The sequence below is a fragment of the Hesperophylax consimilis genome, chromosome 23, assembly GCF_061612785.1.
Source record: "Hesperophylax consimilis isolate HC1 chromosome 23, BYU_Hcon_1.0, whole genome shotgun sequence".
Taxonomy (NCBI): Eukaryota; Metazoa; Arthropoda; class Insecta; order Trichoptera; family Limnephilidae; genus Hesperophylax; species Hesperophylax consimilis.
In genome coordinates this window covers 27,798,336-27,825,544 of record NC_142858.1, presented here as the reverse complement: position 1 = coordinate 27,825,544, position 27,209 = coordinate 27,798,336, and the positions used below count along the sequence as shown (strand labels likewise).

Genomic DNA, 27,209 nt, shown 5'->3' with positions numbered 1-27,209 from the left:
TTGTAAATCAAAGCTGTCCATAATTCCATTAATAATTTTAAAAATAAATATCTTGTCGGAATTCATTGGTTTGGGCGTGTCAGAGATATCCGTCGGAACCAAAGTATCAACCTTAATAGGGGCCTACAAGTAAGATGATTTACTGACATGTTACAAGGAATATTAATTTAAAAATATAATATTTATAAAAAAACAGTTCCTTTTATATAAAAATTATAAATTTATCTCAATTACTTGTGAATAAATCATTTCGAGAATTCATAATGTCGGCATAAATTAATTAATTGATTAATTCAGTCAATGTATAGTAATAATTTAATGAAAAAAATGTGAAAGATTCACATGTCGTCTGGTAAGCAAATAGAATACATAGGTACAGACTGTAGGCTTTTAGAGAGGTAATTATTACCTACACTCTCGACGTAGTTATTGGAAACGTTGCTTATATTGGCATTAACTCTGTTTGGTGACCAGATATGAATATCCAGGCACTGCCCAACCTTCAATTACTCATCTTCTTCCCTTCAGCCTGACAAAATTTCCAAAATGGGGACGTCATAGTCCCACTGACCCCGGGCGGTTGGATCTTGTGCACAAAATAAGTTAATTTAAAATTCCGACGCCTGAGACCAAAATAGCACTTCAATAGGGTCATTATAGACGGGAAAAAGATATTAAGTCAGAAAATGGCCAAATTGACATAAGTATAGAGTCGCGAAGCCAATTTATTGCCGCATACTTTGGTAAATTTGTCTCAATTCGAGCAAGTTTATTATATCCAGATAAAAAAAATATTAATATTAATCTTACGAACATAGAACAAAACGAACTTATCAGAACTGAAATATATTTTTTTAAATGAAGAATAATAAAAATATTCATAACGTACAAATGAAAATAAAATTTAAAATCGCGGGCTTAGGATCACAGGGGCCTAATTACGAAAAATAGTGTTTTGAGTTAAGCTTGGTTTCGGTATTGTCATTAATCTCTCTATCTCGTACATACAACCATTTAAGAGATACAGTTGGGCATACATAAGCATTCCAATATTTATTTGCGTTAATCTCAAAGCTCAAATATTTTTGTAGATACCCCCACTGTAATCATAAACACTAGAAACAATACTGTTGGTTTTATTGTTTTTTTTTTTAAAGTTGGCATAAGTGGTTTATGTGATATATAATTTTACGATTCCATGACAATAATAATAATACGCCTATATAATTTACAGTTCAGTCAAAAGTACTTCTACAGTGCGTCTTAGATAATATTGATCGAATAATATGACCCAAAAAAATAACAATCACACTGCAATTGACAATAATAATAACTAATATGACATTCAAAATGTACAATACATACAACGCGATGATAAGAGAACTTGTACTTAACAATAACAGTGCTATTATACCACAGGACAATAATAATAACAAATATGACATACAAAATGTAAAGTACATATTATAACGCGATGATAAAAGAACAAATAATTAACAATAACAATGCTATTATACCACAGGACAATAATAATAACTATTATGACATACAAAATGTACTGTACATACAACGCGATGATAAGAGAACAAATAATTAACAATAGCAGTGCTATTATACCACAGGACAATAATAATAATTAATATGACATACAAAATGTAAAGCACATATTATAACGCGATGATAAAAGAACAAATAATTAACAATAACAATGCTATTATACTGCAGGACAATAATAATAAATATTATGACATACAAAATGTACTGTACATACAACGCGTTGATAAGAGAACAAATAATTAACAATATCAGTGCTATTATAGCCTAGGACCAAACAAGAGCATTTAAACTAAAATATATTACAAAACAGGAGGGTAGTTTATGTTCAGAAATAAGAAACATTCGAAGTTCGAACACATTTGGCCCTTTTTGCCTATTGTTACTGAGAACCTTAATTGAAAAATTGTTTTAACATTCTTATCATGATTCATGACCTTGTCCAGTAATTTCTTCGTAGAACTGAGCGCGGTGACTAGTAGGACTAGAAATTGTTCTGACATTCTTATTATGATTCCTGATCTTCTTCAGTAATTTATTTGTACAACTGAGCGCGGTGCATAGTGGGACTAGAAAATCACATTGTAATAATATGTACAAATAATTGAACCATTTTGTTGACAGTTTTTATTGTCAATGTTTTTGAATTAAGTAAAAATGTTATTAAATTATTATATAAGTCGATGGCTAACCCGGTCGTGTATTGTATATAGCTGAATTGATTGAATTTATGACCTCATTAAAATTCCCAGAAAGCATAATGGTATTGAAGTTTATCGAATATAATAAAGATTATATTATATTTTTCGAATATTTGTACTGAACGCAGAAGGCCCTGTCACTTTTTTTTGTTAAACTTTACTAGTTCACAACAAATGTAAACAAAATTTTAAGATTTGAAATAACATATTGTTTATTTTTAATATTTATGAAAATAATAATAGTTCAATGCAATAATTGCATATTTTTTTAAATATTAAATATAAATTATTTAAAATAACAAAACATAGAAAATAATCAGAAAACCAAAGATAAAATAAATTACATTAAAAATGCGGAAAAGAAATGAAAAATGTTTGACACAAGAATGTATGCAAACGTCCGTTTATGGGATATATATACATATGTATATTTATGTATATGCATATTTATATATTATATATTTTTTTTACTTGTATTTTGTAAGACAAATAATAAAAAAAATAATATTTATATACTTATGTAAAAAAATAGCCTTTCCTCACCATAAAGAGACAAGGCTGTTGTGTTTGCATATTATATGCATAATGTTTACATAATATGTCCTTAAATATGTATGTTTAATCAAGGTACATGCTTTTTATTTCACTGGGAACTAAGCTGTACGTTTGAATGCCTACACTTACAATTCAGGTTTTTTAAATTAATTCATTTTTTTAGTCTAATATTTTATTTCTGTCTTATGTGTTATGTGTGAAAGTCTTTATGGAAATGTTGTAGTTGTCTCTAAAGTTGATAGTATATTTTTAATAACTTCGTATAAAATTCTTTGTTTTACTCTCATTGTATGTAAGTACAAGGAATTTTCATCTTTAAGAATACTATGTGGGGATTTATTTTTTCGGAAAGTAAGGAGAGAATCTTTAGGAAGGAGACCATACTGCACGAGGGACAAATTAATCGCATAATTGAATTTCCGAGCTGTTCCATTGCAAGGACGATTCAAACAACGCTCTCTCATGTGAATTATGATGAGAATGAGTTATTACCGTTAGTACTAGTACAGTACCCCACCTGGCGTCTAACCTTTGTGTTGTTTCATGTTTTTTTTTTCAGAAAAAATTATTTTCACTTTGCAATCTACACATAAGTAATTATCAATGGTAATCATTAAATTCAATTACATATTTATAAAAGCGCAAGCCATTAATGCGGTCATCTACCCAAGCATCCGAAAGTAGCTACGAATGTTGATTAACCTTCGATCGTTTGTCGAGTGTTGTGGGAATGTCGCGATGGTTCGACTAGTTTTTATGATTGATTATTTTTTAACGACTACGAACGATTTAAAACGTCTTTGAAGACGGCCAAAGAAGGAACTAGCCCCGACTGAACAGAGTTCTGGAGTTTGATACCAAATATGTGCAAACATAATTAATTATTTAATTACGATGATTTCACCAAAAAAAAACAATCTTTATTAAAGTTCCTGAGAGACAGATTTGACAGTTATTCGTTGTGAAAAATCACAAATCAAATTCTATATTTGACTTGGAATTCTCTAGTAAGTAAGGCTCTCGGTAGCAATATGAAGGTCGCGGGTTTAAATCCCGGCATGCGCAAAGTAAATTTTACTTTTTCTCGCCATTTATTATTTTAAAATAAAAGATGGTGTAGGTACTTGCGCACGTTCCAGAGTGGAAGATACTCTCAGTAAGACCACCATTCAGAATTGATAAGTTGTTTGAAATGGCTTTAGCCATGTTTGGTGACCAGATCTGAATAGCCAGGTACTCTCCCACCTTCCTCTCCCCCACTTACCTCTCCCCCATCTTCCTCTCCCCCATCTCCTTAACCTCTACACTACCTTCAGCCTCACAACATACCCCAATTGGGGATGCCGTATTCTTACTCAACAGTTTGTGCGGTATTCACATAAAATAATTCCCCTCCCTACTCCATGCAACATGCTCCAAATGGGTACGTCATCGTCCTACTGGCACCATGAAGCTAAGACTCTTGTGCAGTATTTAAAAGTTTTAACTCCCCTGTCAATGCGGCTAATATAAACTATAGAATTTACCTATAATATACAACGTATATGCATCCATTGCGAATGAAAAATCCCCCTTTGATCACAACAACCGGCTATTACTTTGATTATCAATGATGAATACAATATGCAGCCATCATTTTACCAGCGCCATCGCGTCGAGGGGGGAAACTATAAGCCTCGCTACTGCCAATACACTCAACACACGTACAAACAATACAGAAAGCATAAAAACCTTAAAATTTTGCGTTATTTTAGTGCTCAAATTTTTCATTTATTTAAATTTTTCTCTTTCCGCCCGGCCGCTAAAACTTCTATTCTCCATAAAATTGGCAATTGCTCTCTTCCAAATTATGTTTTTTTTCGGTAATTTAATTTCTTTGGGCTTATTTTAATAATTACAAAATAACTGTTTTACTATCAAACATATAAAGACTTATTTACATTCATTTTCGCTTCCTTCAATAAAAATGATGACGATGTTTCACATATTCCAGGCGTCCTGTGACGACTATTTATCTAAATAGATATCAGAAAAAAATTATAAATTTTTTTAAAATATTTTCCCACTTAACCATTTTTCCTCTTCTAACAACCATGAAATTCCTTAAATTAACTCCCCCGCTCCTTCATCAATTGTCCTCGTTTGCCCCTCCCCCCTAACTTTAGTATTCGGCTAATGATGAAGAGAATATCGTTTTCGAAATATGTACATTTTGTAACTTATAAAGTTGTGTGAGCAAAGTAATTTGTCTTTAATTACAAATTAGGCCATTTTCTACTTTTCTTAATGCGAATACCGCTCAAAAATCCAAACTGTTCCCGAATGTCCGGAGTTAGTGTGAATCTGACATATATCCTAGGATAGACTTTTTTATGCAAATACCGCACAAGAATTCAAACTGTTCCCGACTGTCCGGAGCCGGTGTGAATCTGACATATATCCTAGGGTTGAGTTTTTTATGCAAATACCGCACAAGAATCCAAACTGTTCAAGACTGTCCGGAGCCGGTGTGAATCTGACATATATCCTAGGATAGAGTTTTTTATGCTAATCGCACAAGAATCCAAACTGTTCAAGACTGTCCGGAGCCGGTGTGAATCTGACATATATCCTAGGATAGAGTTTTTTTATGCGAATCGCACAAGAATCCAAACTGTTCAAGACTGTCCGGAGCCGGTGTGAATCTGACATATATCCTAGGGTAGAGTTTTTTTATGCAAATACCGCACAAGAATACAAACTGTTCAAGACTGTCCGGAGTCAGTGTGAATATGATATAAATCCTAGGATAGAGTTTTTTATGTAAATACCGCACAAGAATCCAAACTGTTCAAGACAGTCCGGAGTCAGTGTGAATATGACATATATCCTAGGATAGAGTTTTTTATGCGAATACCTCACAAGAATTCAAACTGTTCCCGATTGTCCGGAGCCAGTGTGAATCTGACATATATCCTAGGGTAATTTTTTTAATTTAAAATATTACACAAGAATCCCATCTGTGATTGTGAGATATATCTTAGTTTTAACTGCTAAATAGTAAGTAATCCTTGTATATAGTATTCCTCCACGAAGCAATCGGTAGTTTTTTTGGTTTATTTATCATTATTAACCTTGACATTGACATGATAAAAACAATCGGTACTGTTGGTAAATAAGGAAAAGCATGAATAATTTAAGCAGAAACTACTGAGCTTTGCTGCACTTTTAGACATGGAACGTTCAATTTCTGAGAATCAAAGTCGTTAATTTATTTATGTGGTCATTAAACAAGTTATAGTCAAATTGTGCAATTACTAAAATTACTGAAATTTTACGGTTACACGAAATAGACCATGAAGTGGAAAAGATAAAGTCCACAAAAAGAAAATGTCATTGAAATAAATATATTCATACAATATTAAACTGCCAAAATTATGTACATACTTTACCTTTTAAAGTTTTATTATTACACAATCTAGGATGAAATAACACATCGTGGGAATTACATCTACTTAAATTACATCTATTTACTTTACCGCTACTTAAATTACATCTCCTGAAAGAAAAAAAAACTGACAATTCGTGACCTATTTTTTATTCTTATCAACGAAAGGTAATCAATAAAAAATAATTTTACTTCGCTATTGTATATAACCTTAATTTATAATTCTAGGGGGATAAAATTCAATACACTTTTAATCGTTTTCGACTCTCCTTGATGACTTTGAACCCATGACATCTGAGCCCGGGGCCAAGGAAGTTACATAATACTACTAATAAACACTATCATAATAATGTTCGGCTGCAGCCACCTGGCGAGAAAACACGAAACCTTTTTGTAGGCTATTTTGAATAAATTGTTCCATGCGAAGTGCAGTCAAAAATTTTGCTAGTGGCGTTGTTCTGTGATGATTAAAAATTCAATGTACAGATAATAGCAGAGTTTCAAACCTTTTTTATCTTCAATTAAATATTATTATTTTCAGTCGGTTACTGGAAAAAAATCTGCGAGTATTATTGTAGCATATTTAATTTAGAATTTTTGCCAACGACCATACCATGTTGAACACACCGTTTCTCGTCCCATCACCAAAGTTAAGCAACATTAGGCGCGGTCAGTACTTAAATTAGTGACCGCTTGGGAACACCGCGTGCCAGTTGACTTCTGTTTTTGTTTTGTGTGTATAAAGGAATATTATTTTACTTTCGCCTACTTTATATATAGTGTGTTAATCCCTATTTTTATAACTAGATATTAACTGAGTAGTATTAACTGAGCTTAGCGAAGTAATGTTTTGACTGTCTGTAAATTTGTTTTTGTGTTCCGTTTCCGATTTCCAAACGTAGCTAGGTATTTAGTAGGTACCAACATTTTCATTTATTCATTGGTACCTAATTACAAACCTGATGATTTCAGAGAAAATTTTGGTTTTGATTTATTAAATAATATTAGAGTACATAGTTATATCATAGTTTCCACTATGGTGTAGTGTAATATAAATGCAATTATTTATTTAGGTCTAGTTTTTACGTTAAAATATTTTAATTAATAAGACATTATATTTTTTTTAAATTCAAAATTGCGGCGGGGATGTGATTATACAATTAATATTTATATAATTTAAAATTAGACAAGCTACGCACCATTAAGCACGGATTTTCTTGAACCTACAATAATAATAATTTCCCATCATATATAACTATTACTGCCATCTACCAAAATTTTCCAAAGCTTATTTCGTGTTCGAAAACAATAATATTTTAACGTAAATGCAAAAAGATGCAAATTGAACATACCTGATGAATAATGATAAATGAGCATTTACGCTAAAAATTGTTACCATTTTTATACTATAAATTCCGTTACTTTTACATTTCGGTATTTTTTTTCAGCGCAGATATTCTGGGACTAACTACCATAGTAATATGTACTACTCATTGCCCAGAATTACTGATCGATGGTAGTAATGTGGATTCTTCAATGGACAGTTTCAAAAGCCCCTAGAAATGTGTTGAAAGGTGGTTACAGAAATGTTAACTTATCGACTAATTAAATCACTTAGCCACTCAAGTGATTTTCGGCATATTATGCCAAGTTTGCAAAACGTCTTGAGTGATCGTACGCCATAATATGCCATTTTTTACTAGGAGTATTCGCGCATTAACGATTTTTTAATTTTTTTTATAAATTAAAATTGATTCACTCAACTCATATTCCAATTATTAACGCGAGCACTCGAGTGGTTATGTAGCTGAATTATGCACTGCAAGTAGATATAGTGCAAGCGTCATCGTCAAAGCTTGTGTGCACGTTTATAATATAACTATACGAGTAGGTTTAGGCAATTATATAAACATTATGGTTCAACTTCCTTTTGACATATTATTTTATAATTATTCTCACTATTCGTAATTTATATGCATATCTTTATGGGACGTGTGGGATTGTACTAACCTCCCCACATCCTGGAATAAAAAATAAAAATATTTAAAAAAAAATTGTAAACATTATTATTTCTAAAGAAAGTTATAGAGATTTTTTATGTGAGTACTGCACACGAGAGTTCCAACCATCTGGAGCCAGTGAGTCTATGGCGTCCTCTATATGGGTATGTGGGGAGGGGAAGGACTGTGGAAGTTGACGGTAGGGAAGTACCTGGGTATTCAGATCTCGTCACCAAATATGTCTAAAGCCATTTCAACCAACGTTTCGATTCTGAATGGTGTAATTTTACCAGGGAGGTAGGTACTTTGAGTATATACCACTCTCGAACGGTAACCGGACAACTCAGGACAGTGACAAATCAACACAATTTTAATAAATTGATATAAAATCATGAAAAGTGAAAAAAAGGTAAATTGTAAGGTTAGGTTTATAGGCTGTTTTTTCATCACTTTTTAAAGGTGTGTTGGTTTTGTTCCGAGTTGTCACGTAACCTCTGAAATTTACCGAAAAAAATCTAAATATTATTTTTTAATGAATAAATTTGCAAACTACAAAAGTGAATAAAATAAAATGTAGTTTTTTGGGACTTGAACCTGCGACCTCCTATACTTCAATTACTAATTAGTAATTGAGTAACCTTTTCAAGTTAGATAGAATACTACACCATAGACCACAAGTCATTTTTATTATGTACACATATCAGTTTTCATATTCAGTGTAAAACACAATCAAGTCCGAAAAACGCATTATTTTATTAAATAGGTACTTTCACCGAGATTTCGCATAATATTAAAAAAGTGGAATTACAACTTTTCTTTACAAACATTCAAAAGGATGGGGAAAAGTTAAGTAGGTAGTTATTTCTTCGTGAAATTACATGCTTGTCGTACCACATTTGGAACTAAAAATTGGTAAATTTTGTTTTGTAATCAAACTTATTATAAAAATGTCAATGGGCCTATTGGAAATAATGATGAATCACACAAATATAAATACGTATTTACTTCCATTTTCACTTCCTTTGATAAAAAATCAATTTCAACCTTTCATATCTGCCAGGCGTCAAAAACATCGGTTCGATGCAAATTTACATTTTTTTTTTAATTAACCGCATGGGTAGAGTTATGATTAGAAGTATAAATGGGTAAAGGTTTAATTGTTGTTTCTTTCTGTTTGTCGCGTTATGGGCAATTTTTTTTAGTAATGTTGTTTCTTATCATTTGGAGTACATAAAATATTAACAAGACCGAATAACTCCGTTTTACCTAGTGTAAAAAATGCTTCAATTTATAGGATTCCAAACTAACACCAATTTTATAGGATATGCTCAAATTAGGGAGGCAGATACGGGAACATTCATTGGATAACCAACACCCCTGCCACAGGTCACCTCAAGTTGTTCGCTGCATTCGGTGACTTAGAGGTAATAAGACGGAGAGAAATCGGTTTAGGGAGACCCTTTGACATCTCCAATCCTACTCTTTGGACGCATCACATGGCCTTGCACTGCAGTGGAAGGAATGGGTTTATCCGTCCGTCCCTCCTGAAGACGCTGACCCCCAGATATGTAACCATTAACCATCCCTTGAACCTTTTTCCATCCCAAAGTTTCTTCTCCTTAATTTCCTTACAAAACAACTCTACATAGAATCCCAAATAATAACATCGGCCCTGAGAGAATCTATTTATCTCTGTTTGGAGTTAATGTTGGGTAGCTGGCAACAATTCACTGTTATTAAACTGCTTTTATCATATTATTTCTGTTGGTCGGTAGCTCCACGTCTTATCAACAAGCAGAAATAAAAATATGACCAATACAAGCAAATCCGCAGACGGGTTTAACCGCAACGTCCGAACAACCTCGCTCAAACCAGTGGCGTCCATAGTCCGTACCTCGCCTCTCCACTCACACCACTCTGACAGTCTCCAATAGTTACCTAACCCAATACCATCTCTCGAGCAAGTGGCGTCCATAGTATATACCTCGCCCACCCAATGGCAATTATTACCATTTACTTTCTGTTCTGCATATCTAACCTAAACTAACCCAATATCTTTGTTCGAACAAGTGACGTCCGTAGTATATACCTCGCCCATCTAATACCACTTATTACCATTTACTTTCTGTTCTGCATATCTAATCTAACCCAATATCTTCGTTCGAACAAGTGACGTCCGTAGTATGTACCTCGTCCATCCAATCCCACTTATCCCCATATTATACTTTCTGTTCTGCATATCTAATCTAACCCAATATTCTCTCTCCAGCAAATGGCGTCCGTAGTATGTACCTCGCCCATCCAATCCCACTTATTTTTTTTATTTTTTTTTTTTATTGTTGATACATTTTTTTTACAATATTTCATATTTCAATTTAGTAATGTTGGCCTCACTGGGTTGTTTACCCGTGCTGAGGCCCCCATTTTATAATTTAAGAATTTATACATTTAAAAAAATAAAAGAAAAACAACATTAAAATAAAGATAAATTTAAAATAAAAAATAAAGATTAAAAATTAAAATATAATTATAACACTAAAAGAAAAATATCAAAAGAGAATGTAAATCGGCATTTATAATGATATATGTGTTTGTGCGTGTTGCGTGTTTTATATTTTTTTTTTGTGTTGCGTGTATATGTTTTATTCTTTTATGTTATAGTATTTTGGTAATATTGTCTTTTTGTTCTTTAATCCATTTTTTTTATTTTGTGTTTGAATTTATTTTTATTTTCCTCAATTTTTGTTTCAAGTGGAAGACTGTTGAATGCTTTAATAGCGTGGTATTTATGGTGTCTTTGTCCAAAGGTAGTGTTTACCGTCGGAGTTTTTATGTTTTCTTTGTACGCTTGTCTGACCGGTCTATTAGTGATATTTTGTGTTTGTTGGGGTTTGTTTTTTTGGTCGAAAATGTAGTTTAGTAGTGTTTTAACATATAATTGGCGTATATCAAGTACGTCACAGCTTTTAAATATTTGGTCTGTGTCGGTTAGTTTATGTTTTTTGAGTATTACTTTTAATATCGTTTTCTGTGCGATTTCTATTTGAGCGATAGCTGCGTTTGTTGCTCCTCCCCAAGCAATTATTCCATATTCTATTATTGATTGGCATAGTGCATAATACATTGTTTTCAATTGTTTTATTTTATATATGTTTCTTATGTTTAGGAAAATGTGTATTGTTCTGAGGAGTCTATTTGTGATTTGTTTGATGTGATGTGTCCATCTAAGATTATGGTCAATTAGGATTCCTAGATACTTTATTTGTTCTGTTTTTTCTAGAGGGGGGCAATCGCAGATGTTGGTGTTTATGCATTCGTGTATTTTTATGGTGTTTGTATTGTTTTTTGGCTGTCCTGTGTTAGTTATGCTGTACGTTGTGAATTTTGTTTTCGATATGTTTAGTGTGAGTGTATTTGAGTCCAACCATTTTTTCACTTGCGTGATTCCTAGATTCGCTATGTTATAAACCTTATTCCAATCCTTAGATTTAAATAATAAAACTGTGTCGTCTGCGTAACTAATTATTTCTCCATCTATTTCCATGCTGCAGAGTTCATTTATGTAAATTATGAAAAGAACGGGCCCTAGTATGCTTCCTTGTGGAACTCCGTGTGTAATCGGCAGTGGTTTGCTAGTATAGTTATTAATTTTGACTTGTTGTGTTCTGTCGCTCATGTAGCTTTTTAATAGTTGTAGATTATAATTAATTATAATTAATTATTACAATTTAACTTCTGTTCTGCATACCTAATCTGACCCAAAACCTGCGATCCAGTAGCGTCCATAGACCGTATATCTAGTCCCACCATTCACCACATACGTCATTGATTGGTGATCAGAACAATAACATAACAGTCCTGACGCAAAACATGTAATAGTGTGTATTTATTTGTTCACAGACTATTAAACAAGAAATTATGTGCACTTAATCCCGTCAGTCAAAACTCATTAGTCATTAGCTAAATGGCTTCACATAATAACAACAACCTACAACAATAATTGCTGCCAAGGGGTGTGAGAAAATAAATAATATTTTAAAACTTTTAATATCATATATTTTTTTAGGACTTTGAAAATCGTAGGTGTACGGTGTTTCATTTTATTTATTTTCTGAAACATGGATTTGCGGTCTACAGTTCAATAAGTTTCTACAAATTGTATTATTCGAATTGAAAAATAAAAGAAATGGTAGAAACAAGAAATTATATATAGAATTACAGAAATGACACAGAGGACAAGATTCCACGTTACAAGTATATGTTGTTATTACGACGACCTCTGTCTATATAAGTCCAGTATGTATAAATATAAGTACATTTTTATTTTATTATTTTTGTTGTTTCACACTTAATTTATTTAAAAAAATAAGTAATTGTATATTCGCGATATGATCAGGCTCGCCCTTTAGTGAAAGACCACCTTTTTTATTTATTTTTATTTGTTTTTTTTTTGGTACAATTTTTTTTACATTTTAAGTTTTCCAGTAATGTAAGCCTCACTGGGTGGCTTGCCCGTGATGAGGCCTTCATTTTATAATATGAAAATATAATCTACATAATACATTTAAAGATAAAATGATACATTTAAAATTAAAAATACGTAATACATAATAATATATTTAGAATTAAAAAATACATTGAAAATAATCTTGTGTGTTTGTGGTGATGTGTGTTTATATTGGTTTTGTGTGTTACGTGTAGGTTTATTTTTATTTTATGCTATGACATTTTGGTAATATTATCTATTTTATTTAGAAATGAAACGATTTTCAAAGGTGGCTTGAACCCAAAAACATTAAGGTCTTTATTTGAGTTGTCAAGTCTAGTCAATTCAGATAACTGAGAATAGTACAAATAATCTATCCATGATTAGAACACTGTTGATTGAGGAGAAGCGTTTAATTGTTTGTGAGTCTGCGGGAAGAGACATTGAAAGGATTGAGATGCGAAATAGAAAATGAGCCGTAAGTACATTACAGGGTGCCCGGAAACTTATAGTATACTAGTACAAACGGGAAACTGGTGAATCTACATCACATTTGGGATCGATTTAGTGGTATTACTTTCATACATTTTATGTTTCGTTTTCGAGTGAATCAAGTTCAAAGTTTGAATTTTTTTAGGTCAAATTAGAAACAAAAATTAGTCACTAGAGGGTTAAAATTAGCTTTTTAATATTTTTTAAAACTATTTTGGGAACTTTAGTAACTTTAGTTAACAAAAAAAAATATATATATATATTGATATTTTCCTTGTGATTTGAACGACAGTCAATTAAAACTCAATTGAGTTTCTCTGTAATGAAAGAAGAGGTTTATTTTGTTAATCTCACAAGATTTACATAAAGAAAAGCATTCAGTAACAAAAAATTACCTGTAATGAAAGAAACGACATTTAATGTTATTAATTGTTATGTCAATTCCTTAATCACAATCACGATAGCAATTACAAATTATTTAAATTATTCCCATCAATCTGCCTTGTCACAACCCATATATTATTTTTACTATGTTTTAAACCATAGATTACGAAATATCGAGTCGACTATGTAGGTACTGTGGCGCACATCCAGCCAGTCCACGACACACACAGCTACAGTGACGAGACAAGCTCGGCATTGCCTTGAATTAAAGAAAATTATATTTTTCTTTACATATATTTAAAAAACAAAAAATGAAACGTGCAGTGGGAAAAAAAAATTATAGGGTTTTCTATGTGATATAGATTCACCAATTTTCTTGTACTACGAGTTTCTGGACACGTGTATAATAAATATACATAGATAACATGGCATACAATATATCTTCAATCGATTGTTGGGACGGCTTCCTGCTGAAAGTGTCTGTACTTACTTCAAATACATTTCGCGCCATTGTGGTGAAATTATCAAAACATTAATACTTTAGGAAACAACATTTTCACAACAATTACTACGTTTGCTAGTTCACGGCGCACCAGCACTGCACTGTCACAAGCACATCCTTGTCGGTGTCACGCACACACGCACAAACAATCGCGCGCGCTTTAGTATACGCGTGGATTTGTTTGTGAGTGTATATAAAATAAAATTATTTACAGTCGTAAGGACAATAAGGGCCCTCCACTGAAGTCATAACGCTTATATTATTTTCTCGAAACTTTGTTTACATTGTAGATTGCTGTTTTTTTAGAGTCAGGACTTTTACAACTGACTTCATATAGAGCATTTGCGAGGTTTTGCACAAAAAGTCCAAATAGTTTGGTTGCCGTGGTGATTACTGCAATGAAGTGTAATGCGCCTTTACTGAGGTGGTTGGTGTTATTGAGTGGTTACCTCGCACGGCGGAGCTGTGATGGCAAACAAAATATAATAAGTTTTCCGCGTATTGTTCCTCGAAGTCTGTCAGTGATATAATGTTTTAAAAAATATTTCCCTATGAAAAATCCCCCAGATTCAAGGGTACAGGAAAATCATTTAAAAGAGGACTCGTTTCAGTGTATTCGTGTACACCGATAGTATCGAAAGTTTCAAAAAAAGTTTTTCCAACTCGTTTGGAACACCAGTCCCCTACTACACATAAATATTCCAACATTGTGGTTGGTAAGTGCTTGACTTTGAAGTAGAAGAAAAAAAAAACAATTCCGCCGAAATTACCCAAACCGTATATAAGTTTTGAAAAAATATTATTTTAAATTTTCTGTAACCATTTTTATAAAATAATCATGATTTCAAATTTTTATTATAAAAATAGTATTAATTATTGACTCACAAAAAAACGCCAAAGTTGAATTCTTTAATGGCCTATATACCATAATTAACACAGTCGTATTCAATATTTGCCATCCCTTTTGATAAAAAAATAGTTTTTATGTTGGTTTGGGTATTTTGACTTCAAATCCAAATGTAAGTATTCTATCAAAAAGGTCGCGCATCCACTCTTTAAATATTTGGAAAATTTCTATCGAAGAACAGAAAAATTATCTTACTTCGATAACACAGCCACGATCTCACGGTCTATCTCATCAGTTGTTACTGGCAAATATATTTTCCCCAGATGTAGGGATATTTGTCCGCACACGACATCACCGATATCCGCACTTCGCGGCCAGTGTGGCCAGTGTTCCGTGGTGTTAAGTCAGCCGTGGACGTCAGCAAGTGCGCTGTGAAGCAGTGAAGCAGTGATCCGAGTGTCATGTGACCGGTGGAGTGTCAGAGTGCGAATGACGTCATGACGGCCCTGACTCCCGCGGTGAACGAGCGCGCGGAGGTCCCTCCGGACATCGGGGTCCTGTCCAAGGTGCTGGAAGCGCGCGATCCTCCGCCCAACTTCCAAAACGTCGCCGTGTGCAACTCTTCCGATGTGCACTTCGGCCACAAGACTATTATCCACGGGCCTGTGACCATCGTCAAACAGTTCAACGACGTCGAGTCTGGGGAGGCGAGGGCGGAGAGAAATGCGGAAAATGCCGCTGAAGAATCTTCTCCCGAATGGGCCTGGAAGGGTCTGTATTTACCCCACGGTAATCACTACACACGCCCTTTCTCTCACAACAACAAATATGCGTTTTATTAACACATTTAGCACATAATATTTTTTAATAATATGCTCACTTTATGTCTAAGTATAATATTATGATTCGTATTACTCTTCCATAGGAGCGTTTGCTTGCATGCAATAGAAGATACTCTGTGTGTTGTATTTATCAATGTTTTTTTAACCCGCTGCGAAATCTTTTATAGGTACAGATAACATTTCTATTGATTGATGTGTAAGTGTCTTTTGGCGTTTTCTTTGTTACTAATCGTCTACTTAACAACAAATTTGTAAACACATCGCTATGTTTATCATTTCAACACAGAAGCAAGTCTAAATAAACATAATCGATGTTTATATATATATTAAAAAAAACTTTTTTTGTGAAATTGAAAAACATGACCACAGTTATTGCAAAGCCTTTTGATATTTTTAATTCCACTAGCATAGTATAAATTCAGGAAAACAACAAGTGACTAATAATAATACAATAAAATCACTTCAAGGGCGCTAAACCAAAACCTCATAGATCACAAGGCCGGGACACTCATTCAAAGCAGCCCAATAACTTGTACGGGATTTTACAAACATTTGTTTTAAATTTTTTTCAATTCAATTTATTCTTATTTATTAAAACATCTTAAAATGTTTTAGTTACTTTTAAAAAATACTTTTTTTGGAGGTTTTTATACAAGTTAGAAGGCTGATTTGTTTCAGTGTTCCGGCCTTGTGATCTAGGTATAGGCTATACCCCATTATTGAATTTTATTTTTCGATATCACGTCGACATGCGATAGAATTAAATGAAAATGATTTATTTTTACAAACATAATATAATTACAGAATTGTTGATGGTAATGATTTCAAGTCATTTTTTGGGCTTGTGTCTGTCTTGAACTGGTGTATCAACTTGATAAGTATAAGTATACATTATACCTACGAGTGATGAAGTAAAACATAATAATAATACACAAATAACAACCGGTTTGTACTTATCTTCCAACCTGTAACGTGGTTAAGCGAATAATAATATTAATTCTTAGAGAAAATATTAACTAGTTAAGGAAAAATGTGGCATTAATGTGTATCTCACTTTATAGCGTTGTTAGAGAATCCTCTGGGTTTTATGTATTATTGTAGTCACGATGACAAAACGTGTTTTCTTGGTAATATATTCTATATCTTATAATATATTTCGAAATAGACTTGCATTGACTGATCGTAAAGTCATAAATCCAATGGTTATGAGTTGTTGCACATAGAATTTTGCATTGAGTGTGGAGAATCTGATGATTTTTACTACTGAGGAAATTTGTAGAAAATTAGATTTTTATGTATCGGTTTTTAAGTTTAGTGTTCATGGTCTTAAACATTTTTTGTTGATTCTCGTGTTTATACACTGTAGCGATAATGAAGTGTTGTTAGTGATTTTATCAATATAATACAATTTACAATTTTATGCGTAATTAACTCCTTGAAAACTAAATTTTCATGGCATGACTTAACAATCCTTGCGTGGAATATACTAAAAGGAAAAAGAAATTTAATTATTTTTCATTTAATACATTTTTTCTCTTAATATTAAATTATTTTCACTGACTTGAAATTTCTACATAAAAGACTTGATTATTCTAAAATTGCTTGCATAGATAAGATTTCGGATTCCATTACGTAATACTAGAAGTCGGCATTTATTTCAGTGAAGAAATTCTGGGACTAACTACCACATGTATTCGTCATTGCCCAGAATACTTGTATTGGTAAATAATTATAGCGATTCAGTGGACATCTTTAATTTATCACTTAATAAATACAAAATATTGTTACTCAGGCACTTTAGTAATGAAGGATTTTGACTATTTCTTTGTAAAATATTACGCTAGTTTCGTAATATTAAGTAGAAATCTTCAGTTTTGCATATATTATGGGTTTTTCGCACGTCTCCAATTTAATTAATATACAGCGTACATACCTAAAATTTCGTTCTGGAAGTACATATTGAATTTAGAATTGTAGCGCTTCTTTAACAAAGTTTAGTGACTAGATCGGATTATCCAGGTATTTCCAAACATCCTCTTCCCCTCCCCTACTTTCTTGAACCATTGAACCTACTTGTTCAGCTAGTTCCTAAAATGAAGATGGCCACGGTCACTTGGTTTACTTACGTTAAACAAAAACCTTACTTTTTTGAAACTCTGAAATTGGCTGGAAGGGCCAAATACGCTAGCACGAGCCCAAAAGTTAATAAGTCGGTGATGTGCGTTAGTCCTGGGTGAAATCTGGTTCAATGAACTCAAATTGCTTTGAATTAAAGTGTCATATTCAAAATAGGTACTGACAATGTATGAAGATTTCAAACAAGTGATAAGATACCTATTTAATATTTTTTTAAATTGGAACTGATTTTTCACGGATCTGCTAGCCAGCAAACTTGGTTGTCTGGTCTGTGCGTTAGACCTGCGTGGAATCTGGTTCAATGAACCTAAATTTGCTTTGAATTTAAGTGTTATATTCAAAATTGGAACTGTTTGTGTGAACAGACAAGCGATACAGTAGGTACCTACTGCCTACCTATATAATATATATATCAACACTTATTTGTCAAGAATTCAGACTATTTATTTGACATTTCAAATATGCAAAATCTTTCTTGAGCAGATCTGATGATCAAATTCACTGGCCTGTCTGGAATATAATGGGCGCTTTACACTATGCTTTTTTTGTCCAATTTTCATAAACAATAAAGAATAATAATAAGAAGTGCCTTTGGGCGTGTTTAATTTTCAAAATATTTGCCTAATCTAGGCTTAAATTTACAATACAAAATTGTGAAGTGTCTTCCATACAAATTTGAGTGGATTCAATTTTGCCCATCAGCCAAGCGCTCTGTCACACTTACACTCGCCTAATGTTGTAGATCTCCATTTCATTGGCATTTCGTTAATACACGGAGTAAAATTCGTATTGCTGAATTATTAAAATCCGGTTAAAAACGGGATTCCTGTTAAACTTCTAATATAACGGAACAATATTCTATCACTTGTATATTCAACACGTGCTTCGAAATCGCAATAGTAATTTTTTACTAAAAGTTTAACAGGAAACCTATCAATTCATTTGTTGGACGCGCTGTTTCGTTTTTAACTGGATTACGAATAATTTAAAGAAATTCTTAATAAGTTAGCAATGTTTAAATTAATTAGGTTTTCTGAGTAATGTTTCTTTTAATTTGGCGACATCAGTGTTCTTTCAAATCGGTATAAATCACACATCCAGGTGCTTTCTAGTCAGTGATAATATGTATGTATTGTTGTGTATATGATGGTTGCCCTCAAAGCGCATGTATTATGTTGTCAGCGAGCGTTTGAAATTTTGCGAAAGCATGCAAATAAGGTTATCGTACATTCTGCCCCGGACGATAGCAACTGCGACTGATATCAATATATTCTTCATAACTACGTATATGTGTGTATTACGGGTAACTACATATTAAACCATCAGTGTTGATTCAAAATACAAACATTTATTATTTCAGAAACTGCTATATTGTTTAATCTGGCAGTAATTCCACGAATATATATATTTATATTAGTTGCCGCGTGAAACGTTTTTGCAAATCTAAAACACAAGACAAAATGTATTTGTTTTCTATTGTCACAATTGATTTCTCAGTAGATCGGCTTAACCGGTAATAAATCATTTTAGACATCATAAAAATTGAAATCTTGAATAGGCAGGTGAAAATTATAAATAAATTGCAATATTTATGTATACGTTCCGAGATTTTAACCCGCGACATCCAGCTTGCTAGTCGAGAGCCTTATCATTCAATATATTAATTTCGGTTGTCAGTGTTCCCGTGATTTTTCAATGGTGCTAGTTCATCTCTCAATGAAATATGAAAATAGAGTTATTCTTGTACACACGCCGTATAATATATGTAAATATTTCTGGGCGTGACCATACATTCACATACAGTCACATATATATATCATGTAACTCGTCTGTAACAATTGAATTTAAAATATATAGGTGTGTGTGTATTACAGATTTACATAATCATATTGCAATACACATGACATAATTTACATAACTTTAAATATTTACAATAACATATTTTAGATTTCTTCCCTAAAATAACTCTTGAAACCTTAGAAGCCAATATTGATAATGTCAAGAGACATAGATTTCATTTAGCAGCACAATACCTCCTGTCATTAGAGACAGGCCACGCCCACATATATTTTTAAATTATATCCGTCGTCTGTAACGGTCTTAAATAAAGCTGCAAGTATTACATTGATTACCCAGAATACTTTTAAAATCAATATGATCAAAATGAATATTTCCAACGAATTTATAAATTATAATAGCTTACGTACCGAAACCAAACTTCTCAAATTTAACAGATAGAAGAATTTTAACTGATATATTATTTTAATAAAAATTATTAAATCTCTGATTGATAACCTTGAATTACAAACTCGAAGCAAAGACACTTTTAAATGTAACAATAACCTCAATACTAACTACTCTATTTATTCACCAATTCCAAGAATTCATCACCGCGCAAACAAACGCTGTTAAGGCGATGCCATACGTAGTAATGCAAAATCATGTGTTTTTGGTTTGAAAATTTGGTCGCCTAGAAATGTTTCAGATGCTTTAATTAAATACTGCGAGTAGAATACATCTTGGCCTTTGAAATAATCGAGTATTTTTTAGATAAATCTTTTTATAAGCCAAGAAAAAAATAGTATAAAGGCATATGAAAACTGCTTTAAAGTTCGAAATCTCCTACTTACGAACCCATTTTCGGTTATGATTTTATTGTATAATGTGGCAAATTAAGTTATTTATAAAATGATAAAAACAAAAATTAATATTTATGCCTGAACATCCACAAAATAAAATAAAAGGCTCTTTTTGGCCATGTTTTTTTCTTGCATAAATCAAAACAGGCGGATGGTGTTAAGCGGGAATTTAAACCTTATCGCCATCTACATAAGGGTTGTTATTGATAGCGGCTTAATTTAAAATATTACACGACGTAGTGCATCGCCAGTCATGGCGTTTAAATTAATAAATAAATATATATTATAAAAGTAATTTTACAATGTGCGTGCCGCTAACACTTAGATATGAGTCCCGGTACGATCACAGGAGTTATATGGTGTGGTAGTCCTCTGTCCCCTACCCATGAAGAAGATTCCCGTTTTTACCTAAAAGGCTCGCTTTTGAAGATTTCTAGTTTCAACCTCTAGAAATTTCTAGAACAGTCCAGAAGATTCAAAAGTATTTGAGAGCATTCCACAACATTCCATAACATCCCAGAACATTTTGTGGAATGTTCGGGAATAGTCTGGAACGTTCGGAAATATCCCAGAACATCCCCATTCATAATGAACTGAAAACGGTATTACGGAAGTAATAAACTTTTAGTAAATTCATAATTCGTAACAGTCCTCCACAACTCCTAGCGTGGAAGACAATATACTATACCATTGTAATACAAATATATAATAATCGTGACAATACATCTGAAATCCAGATATTTTTAATAAACATACGGTCTGAAAGGGTTAAAGTCAAACAACGGTGTTCAAAATATGTATAGTTTTTACCTGTGCATTTTATATATCATAAAACTTCGGATGGTTGAACATGACTTTTACTTGTACCGTGTAGAATCACCTCCCGAAGTTTGTGCACTTTATCCCTGGATATATTTTCCTTAATACAACGTCAAAATGACAACCACATCAACCTATTCTCTTTTTCCCAACACCCTCAAAGTTAATACGTTGGAAAATGAACATACTTAAGTTACAGTTCAAAATCAATAAGACATAATTCTTTATTTTACATGGCAACAAAAATTTAAACGAACAAGTTAAAATTTCCTTGATTAGAACTAGCGTTTAAATGGTACTCTTTACTAAGCATACGAGAGGTATAATAAATTAGAATTAATATGTCATGAATGTATTCTTAGCTTTTAAGCTATTTGTCAACATTTTGTTTTTTTCTTTCTGTCATTGCATGCCTTGTGCACACTGTTTCCAACTTGAGATTGCTAAATAACAGGAATTACAGAACAGGGCTAAAGTGTTCTTACTTCGGGAGGTGACTCTGCATGTTGGTAGATGTAAAAATATTTTATAATATTTTTTTTCAAATTATAATTGTTTTTTTATTCATCCCCCGAACACATTGTACATTAAAACAGCATCAAATTTTTGTCGGTAATGGGTTACATTGGAATTGATAGTTTAAAAAGATGAACCGGTAGAAGTGTACTGTATTGTACCGATGTGTCTGAAGTAAGCTCAATTTTCCTTTAATTCGATGGAAACTTTTGAAAAATAATTATAATATTTAAATTTTTCTTCATCGATCATAAATAAATAAATTAGCGACATCCGATTTCTTTTAAATCGGTGTAGATCTCCCATAAATTTTCATTTTAATTTATTATTGTTACAAAAATATATTTCCTTTTGACAATCTCACTATTGTCTTAGTAATTATTAATTGAACAAATTGACAGATTCCCAAAACTTATTCCAACATTTAACCATACTACAAAATAATTCGATTAACTGTAAATAAAGTTATTTGTTAATACACTTTGGCAGCAGTCGTGCTAAGTCTTCTATATGTGCCTAGCACTTAAAGTGTAAAAGATAACGCGTCGACTGTTTACAAAAACGCAAATAAGACATACACAGTGACGCAGTTGTACAAACAAAACTTGAACATTTTATTAAAAAATATAATTTTTGCCGGAATTAGAGTTCACAAATATATTATGTATTTGAATCACTCTCTTCGTAAAATTTGCTTACCAAAGTCACATTCGTAGAGTAAAACCAGATAATCATTGGTTATTAAAGGTTTTTTGATGATCCCTCGTTTATTATTTTGAACCTTTCAGGCTAATTTGATCGCTTCTCAGAACAACTAATATGGTCTCGCAGAAATCCTGTATTTCCCTTACTGTCATGGTGAGAAATATATATATATAAATTTTTTTTTTTTAAAAGAAAGACAAACATTCCCAGGTTACGAATAACCCAACAATGTTTGAAAATCTCCTACTACCACCACAGAAAGCCGAAAATGTTGCTTGTGTTGTGATGGAGGACTTAGCCAGCCGAGGAATCGAACACGCGACGCTCGGGTGAGACCCAAGCGCTATGCCCACTCAACCACTGACCGGTCGAATGATCCAAACGGTGTTAGAAAGAAAAATATATTACGCTTTATATTCAAATTCCGATCCCAATTTGAAAAAACTTAACTTTTTATTCATTCTTTTTATATAAAACGACAGAGAGGTGATACGAAAATAACTTTTATAAAACATTTGTCTAATAAAATGGACATGTTTTTATATATGTTTTTGTTATCAGTAATTTTAGTTACAAAAAACGTTAAGTGTGTCTATTTTTATTTATTTATTAAGTTTGCATTAAAGTTTATAAAAATATATATGTGTTTATTTCTAATAATATAATTAAAAAGCGCATTTTATCGACTTTCAAAAATAGTTTTTGTTTTAGGATACGTTCAGAAATATTCCATTTATTAGGATTCCTTTCCAAACACTAGGACATTCAAACAGAATATACGTTAGAACTTATGAGTTTGAAATTCTTAAAACAAAAAACGTAAAAGAAAGACAAACGTTCCCAAGGTGTGAATAATATAAGAATATTTAAAATACTCCTACCACCACCATCTCAACTTATAACCTTTAAAAGATTTAAATTGTAACCCCCGTTCTCAGTCCCGTCTTATTCCACAAATGACCAAAGATACCCTAGGTACAAAAAAGACTTTTGTCGATTCCGTTTAAATTTAGACTCGCGATTCAATTCGACAATGTTCTAAGTTTTTTGTTTCATTCTTCAGTTTCTCAATAAAACCAAAATTACTATAAAATTATTTTTCGGTCAATTAAGTACACCATTCAATACACAAGCAAGGGTGTCTTCGAAATGATTTACCTATAAAACAATATTTACGCATATATTTTATTTTCGTCCGCTTTTACACCTTTCGAGGGCACTGCAATGGCTCAACGACCGTCATTATTCTTAATTGGTTACAATGTTTATATATAGGCACCCACATATTTACTGAACAAAATAAACAATGGCATATCGTCAATGGATTTTAATACATAAACAAACCACTTATTTAATTTAGGGACACGGATCAGATAAGCAATGAACGAGCGCGTTTAAATTAACTAGGCAATAAACTTTTAGAATTTTTAATTAATTATAAAAATATTTCCATTTATAGATTTTAGTTCCTCTTCGAACAGTCAAAACACTTTTCTTAAAAATATTGGGTAAAATATGTTTTCTGCGCTGCTAACTAAATAATTAAAAATACATATAATTAATTCGAATATAAATTTGTCCAGACCAACGAAGCCAGACGTTTGTGTTTATTTTATTTTATTAATTAATTGATTTGTTTTTTTTTTTTTATATATTTTAAATGTACATTAACGGTTATAACCAATAATAAATACACATTGTAATATATAGTTAACAAATGATGCGATTTTTACATGTGTTAATGTTGAAATAAATCTATCTATGTTAGGGGACAAGTTTTAGCAGAATCATTATTCAGAGCGGCAATACCAATTTTAGGTTAGTTCTGCATCTCGGAACAACAAAAGTCTTGTGCTTTTGAACTCTTATGAAGTTGTCGGGAGCATAAAACTCGTTTTTTGTACAGGGTTTTCCAATAAGAGGTGTTATTTTGATATTCAATCGTAAAAGATCAATGGTTTCGTTGCTTGTGTGGCACGTAGCGCCGTCTTGTTGAAAGTAAACGTTGTCTAGATCAATACAATCCAATTCCGGCCATAAAAAATCATTAATCATATCTCGATAGTGCAATTCATTCACCGTAACTGTTGCTCCAGTCTTTTTTTCGAAAAGGTAAGGTCCAATGACTCCGCCGGACCATAAACCGCACCAAACAGTCACACGTTGAGGATAGAGAGGCTTTTCAACAATAACTCTTGGGTTTTCCGAGCCCCAGATGCGACAATTTTGCTTGTTGACGAAGCCACCGATGTGGAAATGGGCCTCATCACTCAAAATGATTTGCATTTGATTCACTCAAGTGAATTTTAATAATTTATATGCGTTGTTGAAGTATGTATGGTTCCATTTTTATTAATAATGTAGTTTCTACTTGTCAAGTGTCAAAAAATGACAGCTTCAAAAGTAACATCTACTGAAATAGCGGGCTATTCAAAATAACACCTCTTATTGGAAAACCTTGTATCATATCAGGAATACAGATATGACCGTTAAAAAGATTATGTGCCATTATCATTAAAGCAGTTTTCCTTCTTTCGGCGAGGCTATTTATACTCAGCATACCGGATAAAAGGACTGATGGATATAAGCAGAAATAACACCCGAAGTCTCTAAGACAATAAGTATCTCAGAAACTTCTTTTGTACTTTATCTACCATTAAATAGTAAGTAAAATCCACCGTTCCCTATATTATTCAGCCGCTTTCCAAAATGCTGTTTACTTAACTGTAGTACACAATGAAAAAATATATGAAGTTGCTTAGCATGAATCCCAACACTCTAAAAGCTTTGCTACATATCGTTTCTATGTGGACATGAAATGTTAGGTGCGTATCAAAAGTGATTCCCAAATCTTTCAAAATTACAATGTGCTTATGAAACGAATATGAAGATTATGAAGACATATTTTAGTTATGTTACAACGTTTTGTTTCCTTTGGTGTAACACATAATGGAACATTTCCCCATTTTTTTGGTGTGACTCCATTCGACCATAGAATTTATATCACTTTGTAGCTGCGAGCAATTTTCCAATATTTTTTTAAAGAAATATTTAATGTCGTACGCAAATAAGAAAAAGAAACTTAGCATATTTTATGCATTGGTAAATGTCGTTGATAAATAACGAGAGTAAAAAAGGTCTAAGATTCGACCCCTGTGGTACTCCAGAGTTTGTGATTTTTTTTTTTTTATATTTACTCCACACAGGAGGCCCTGAAGAAAATAATTTCCCTCGGGGCCTATGTCATCTTTGGGGATGCTGTGTGGAGGGTCTTTTTTTGGAGAGGAAGGAGTGAACATGGGTCTTGAAGAGTCCCATGTTGTAGGAGGGAGGAAACACAGAGGCCGGCAGTTCGTTCCACAGCCGAGCTGTTGAACTTAAGAACGAATCGTAGAAGCGACCCGTTCTCATGTGACAAGTGTCAACTGTGTACAAATGTTGGGCGCGCGTTTGGCGTGTATCCCGACTACGCACCGGTGCCGAAGGGATCAATGACGCTAGTTCCTCAGAGCATCTTCCATTGTAATACCGATAGAACAAGGACAGCATACCTACCTGACGCCTGTGCTCTAAAGATTGCAGTCCGTTTGTTAAGATTGGGGAATCTATCAAACGGACCGCCCGTTTCTGCACAGAGTCAAGGGTTTTTTTCAGGTATTTTGGGGCTCCAGACCAGAGATGGCTGCCAAATTCGACAGTAGGGCGCACTTGCGATTTGTACAGGGTGAGCAGTTGTGTACTATTAAAGTATCTGCGGGCCCTGTACAGTACGCCCAGCTTCTGAGAGGCCAACTTTACTCTGGCTTCGATGGAGCCCCCGTACCTGAGCTGGTCACTTATAGTTACACCAAGCATATCAATGGAAGGCCTGTTCGGAAGATTGCTTCCGTTGAAGGAGACTAGATTATCATTTGGATCCCTTTTAGACGTAATCAGACAGGATTGGGTCTTTGAAACATTAAATTCGACGAGATTATTTTTACCCCAGGAGGAAATACTCTCGAGATAACCGTCCATTCTCTGCTTCAAAGCCCTCCGAGCCGTTGGAGTTTGTGTGCCCTTTGGGGGCTTGTCAAACAAAAAGCTATCATGAACTGTACTATCATCCGCGTAACAATGAATCGGTGCACATGTCAAAAGGTCATTGATGTGCAACAAAAACAAAGTCGGAGACAGAACGGATCCCTGTGGGACGCCAGCATTTATGGAGTGCGAGGAAGAGGTGAAACCGTCAGCAACCGCCTGAATCGACCTATCCCTTAAAAAGTCAGCAATCCACGTACACAGGGATGCGGGAAGTCCGTAAGATTGCAATTTGTTGAGAAGTCCTTGGTGCCAGACCCGGTCAAAGGCCTTGGATATGTCTAGTGCGACCGTTTGGGTCTCACCGTGACGTTCCAGGCACCGCCCCCAAACATGCGTCACATACGCGAGAAGATCACCGCACGAGCGGTTCCGCCGGAATCCGTATTGACGGTCGTTGATAATTTTGTTCTTCTCGAGGTATGTGAGTAGTTTGTCGTTGATCACACGTTCCATCACTTTGGACAGAACTGATGTGATCGCTATGGGGCGGTAGTTGGCCGGGTTGGAGCGGTCACTTT

The 27,209-nt window shown here is 33.3% G+C and overlaps 1 protein-coding gene across 4 annotated transcripts in view; it reads left to right on the top strand.

The window, feature by feature from the left end:
• The first annotated feature begins 15,278 nt into the window (after nucleotides 1-15,278).
• The window catches only part of LOC149412519 (peptidoglycan recognition protein-like), a 44,170-nt gene continuing 32,239 nt past the window's right edge, over nucleotides 15,279-27,209 (top strand). For 2 of the 4 annotated variants that reach the window (XM_089646006.1, XM_089646010.1), the window contains exon 1: nucleotides 15,318-15,737. In XM_089646006.1, coding sequence (XP_089502132.1) covers nucleotides 15,446-15,737 — 292 coding nt within the window. In that variant the 5' untranslated portion in view covers nucleotides 15,318-15,445. Of the gene's footprint in view, nucleotides 15,738-27,209 lie in introns of all 4 variants that reach the window. The other 2 variants (XM_089646009.1, XM_089646011.1) reach the window with 2 other exon arrangements.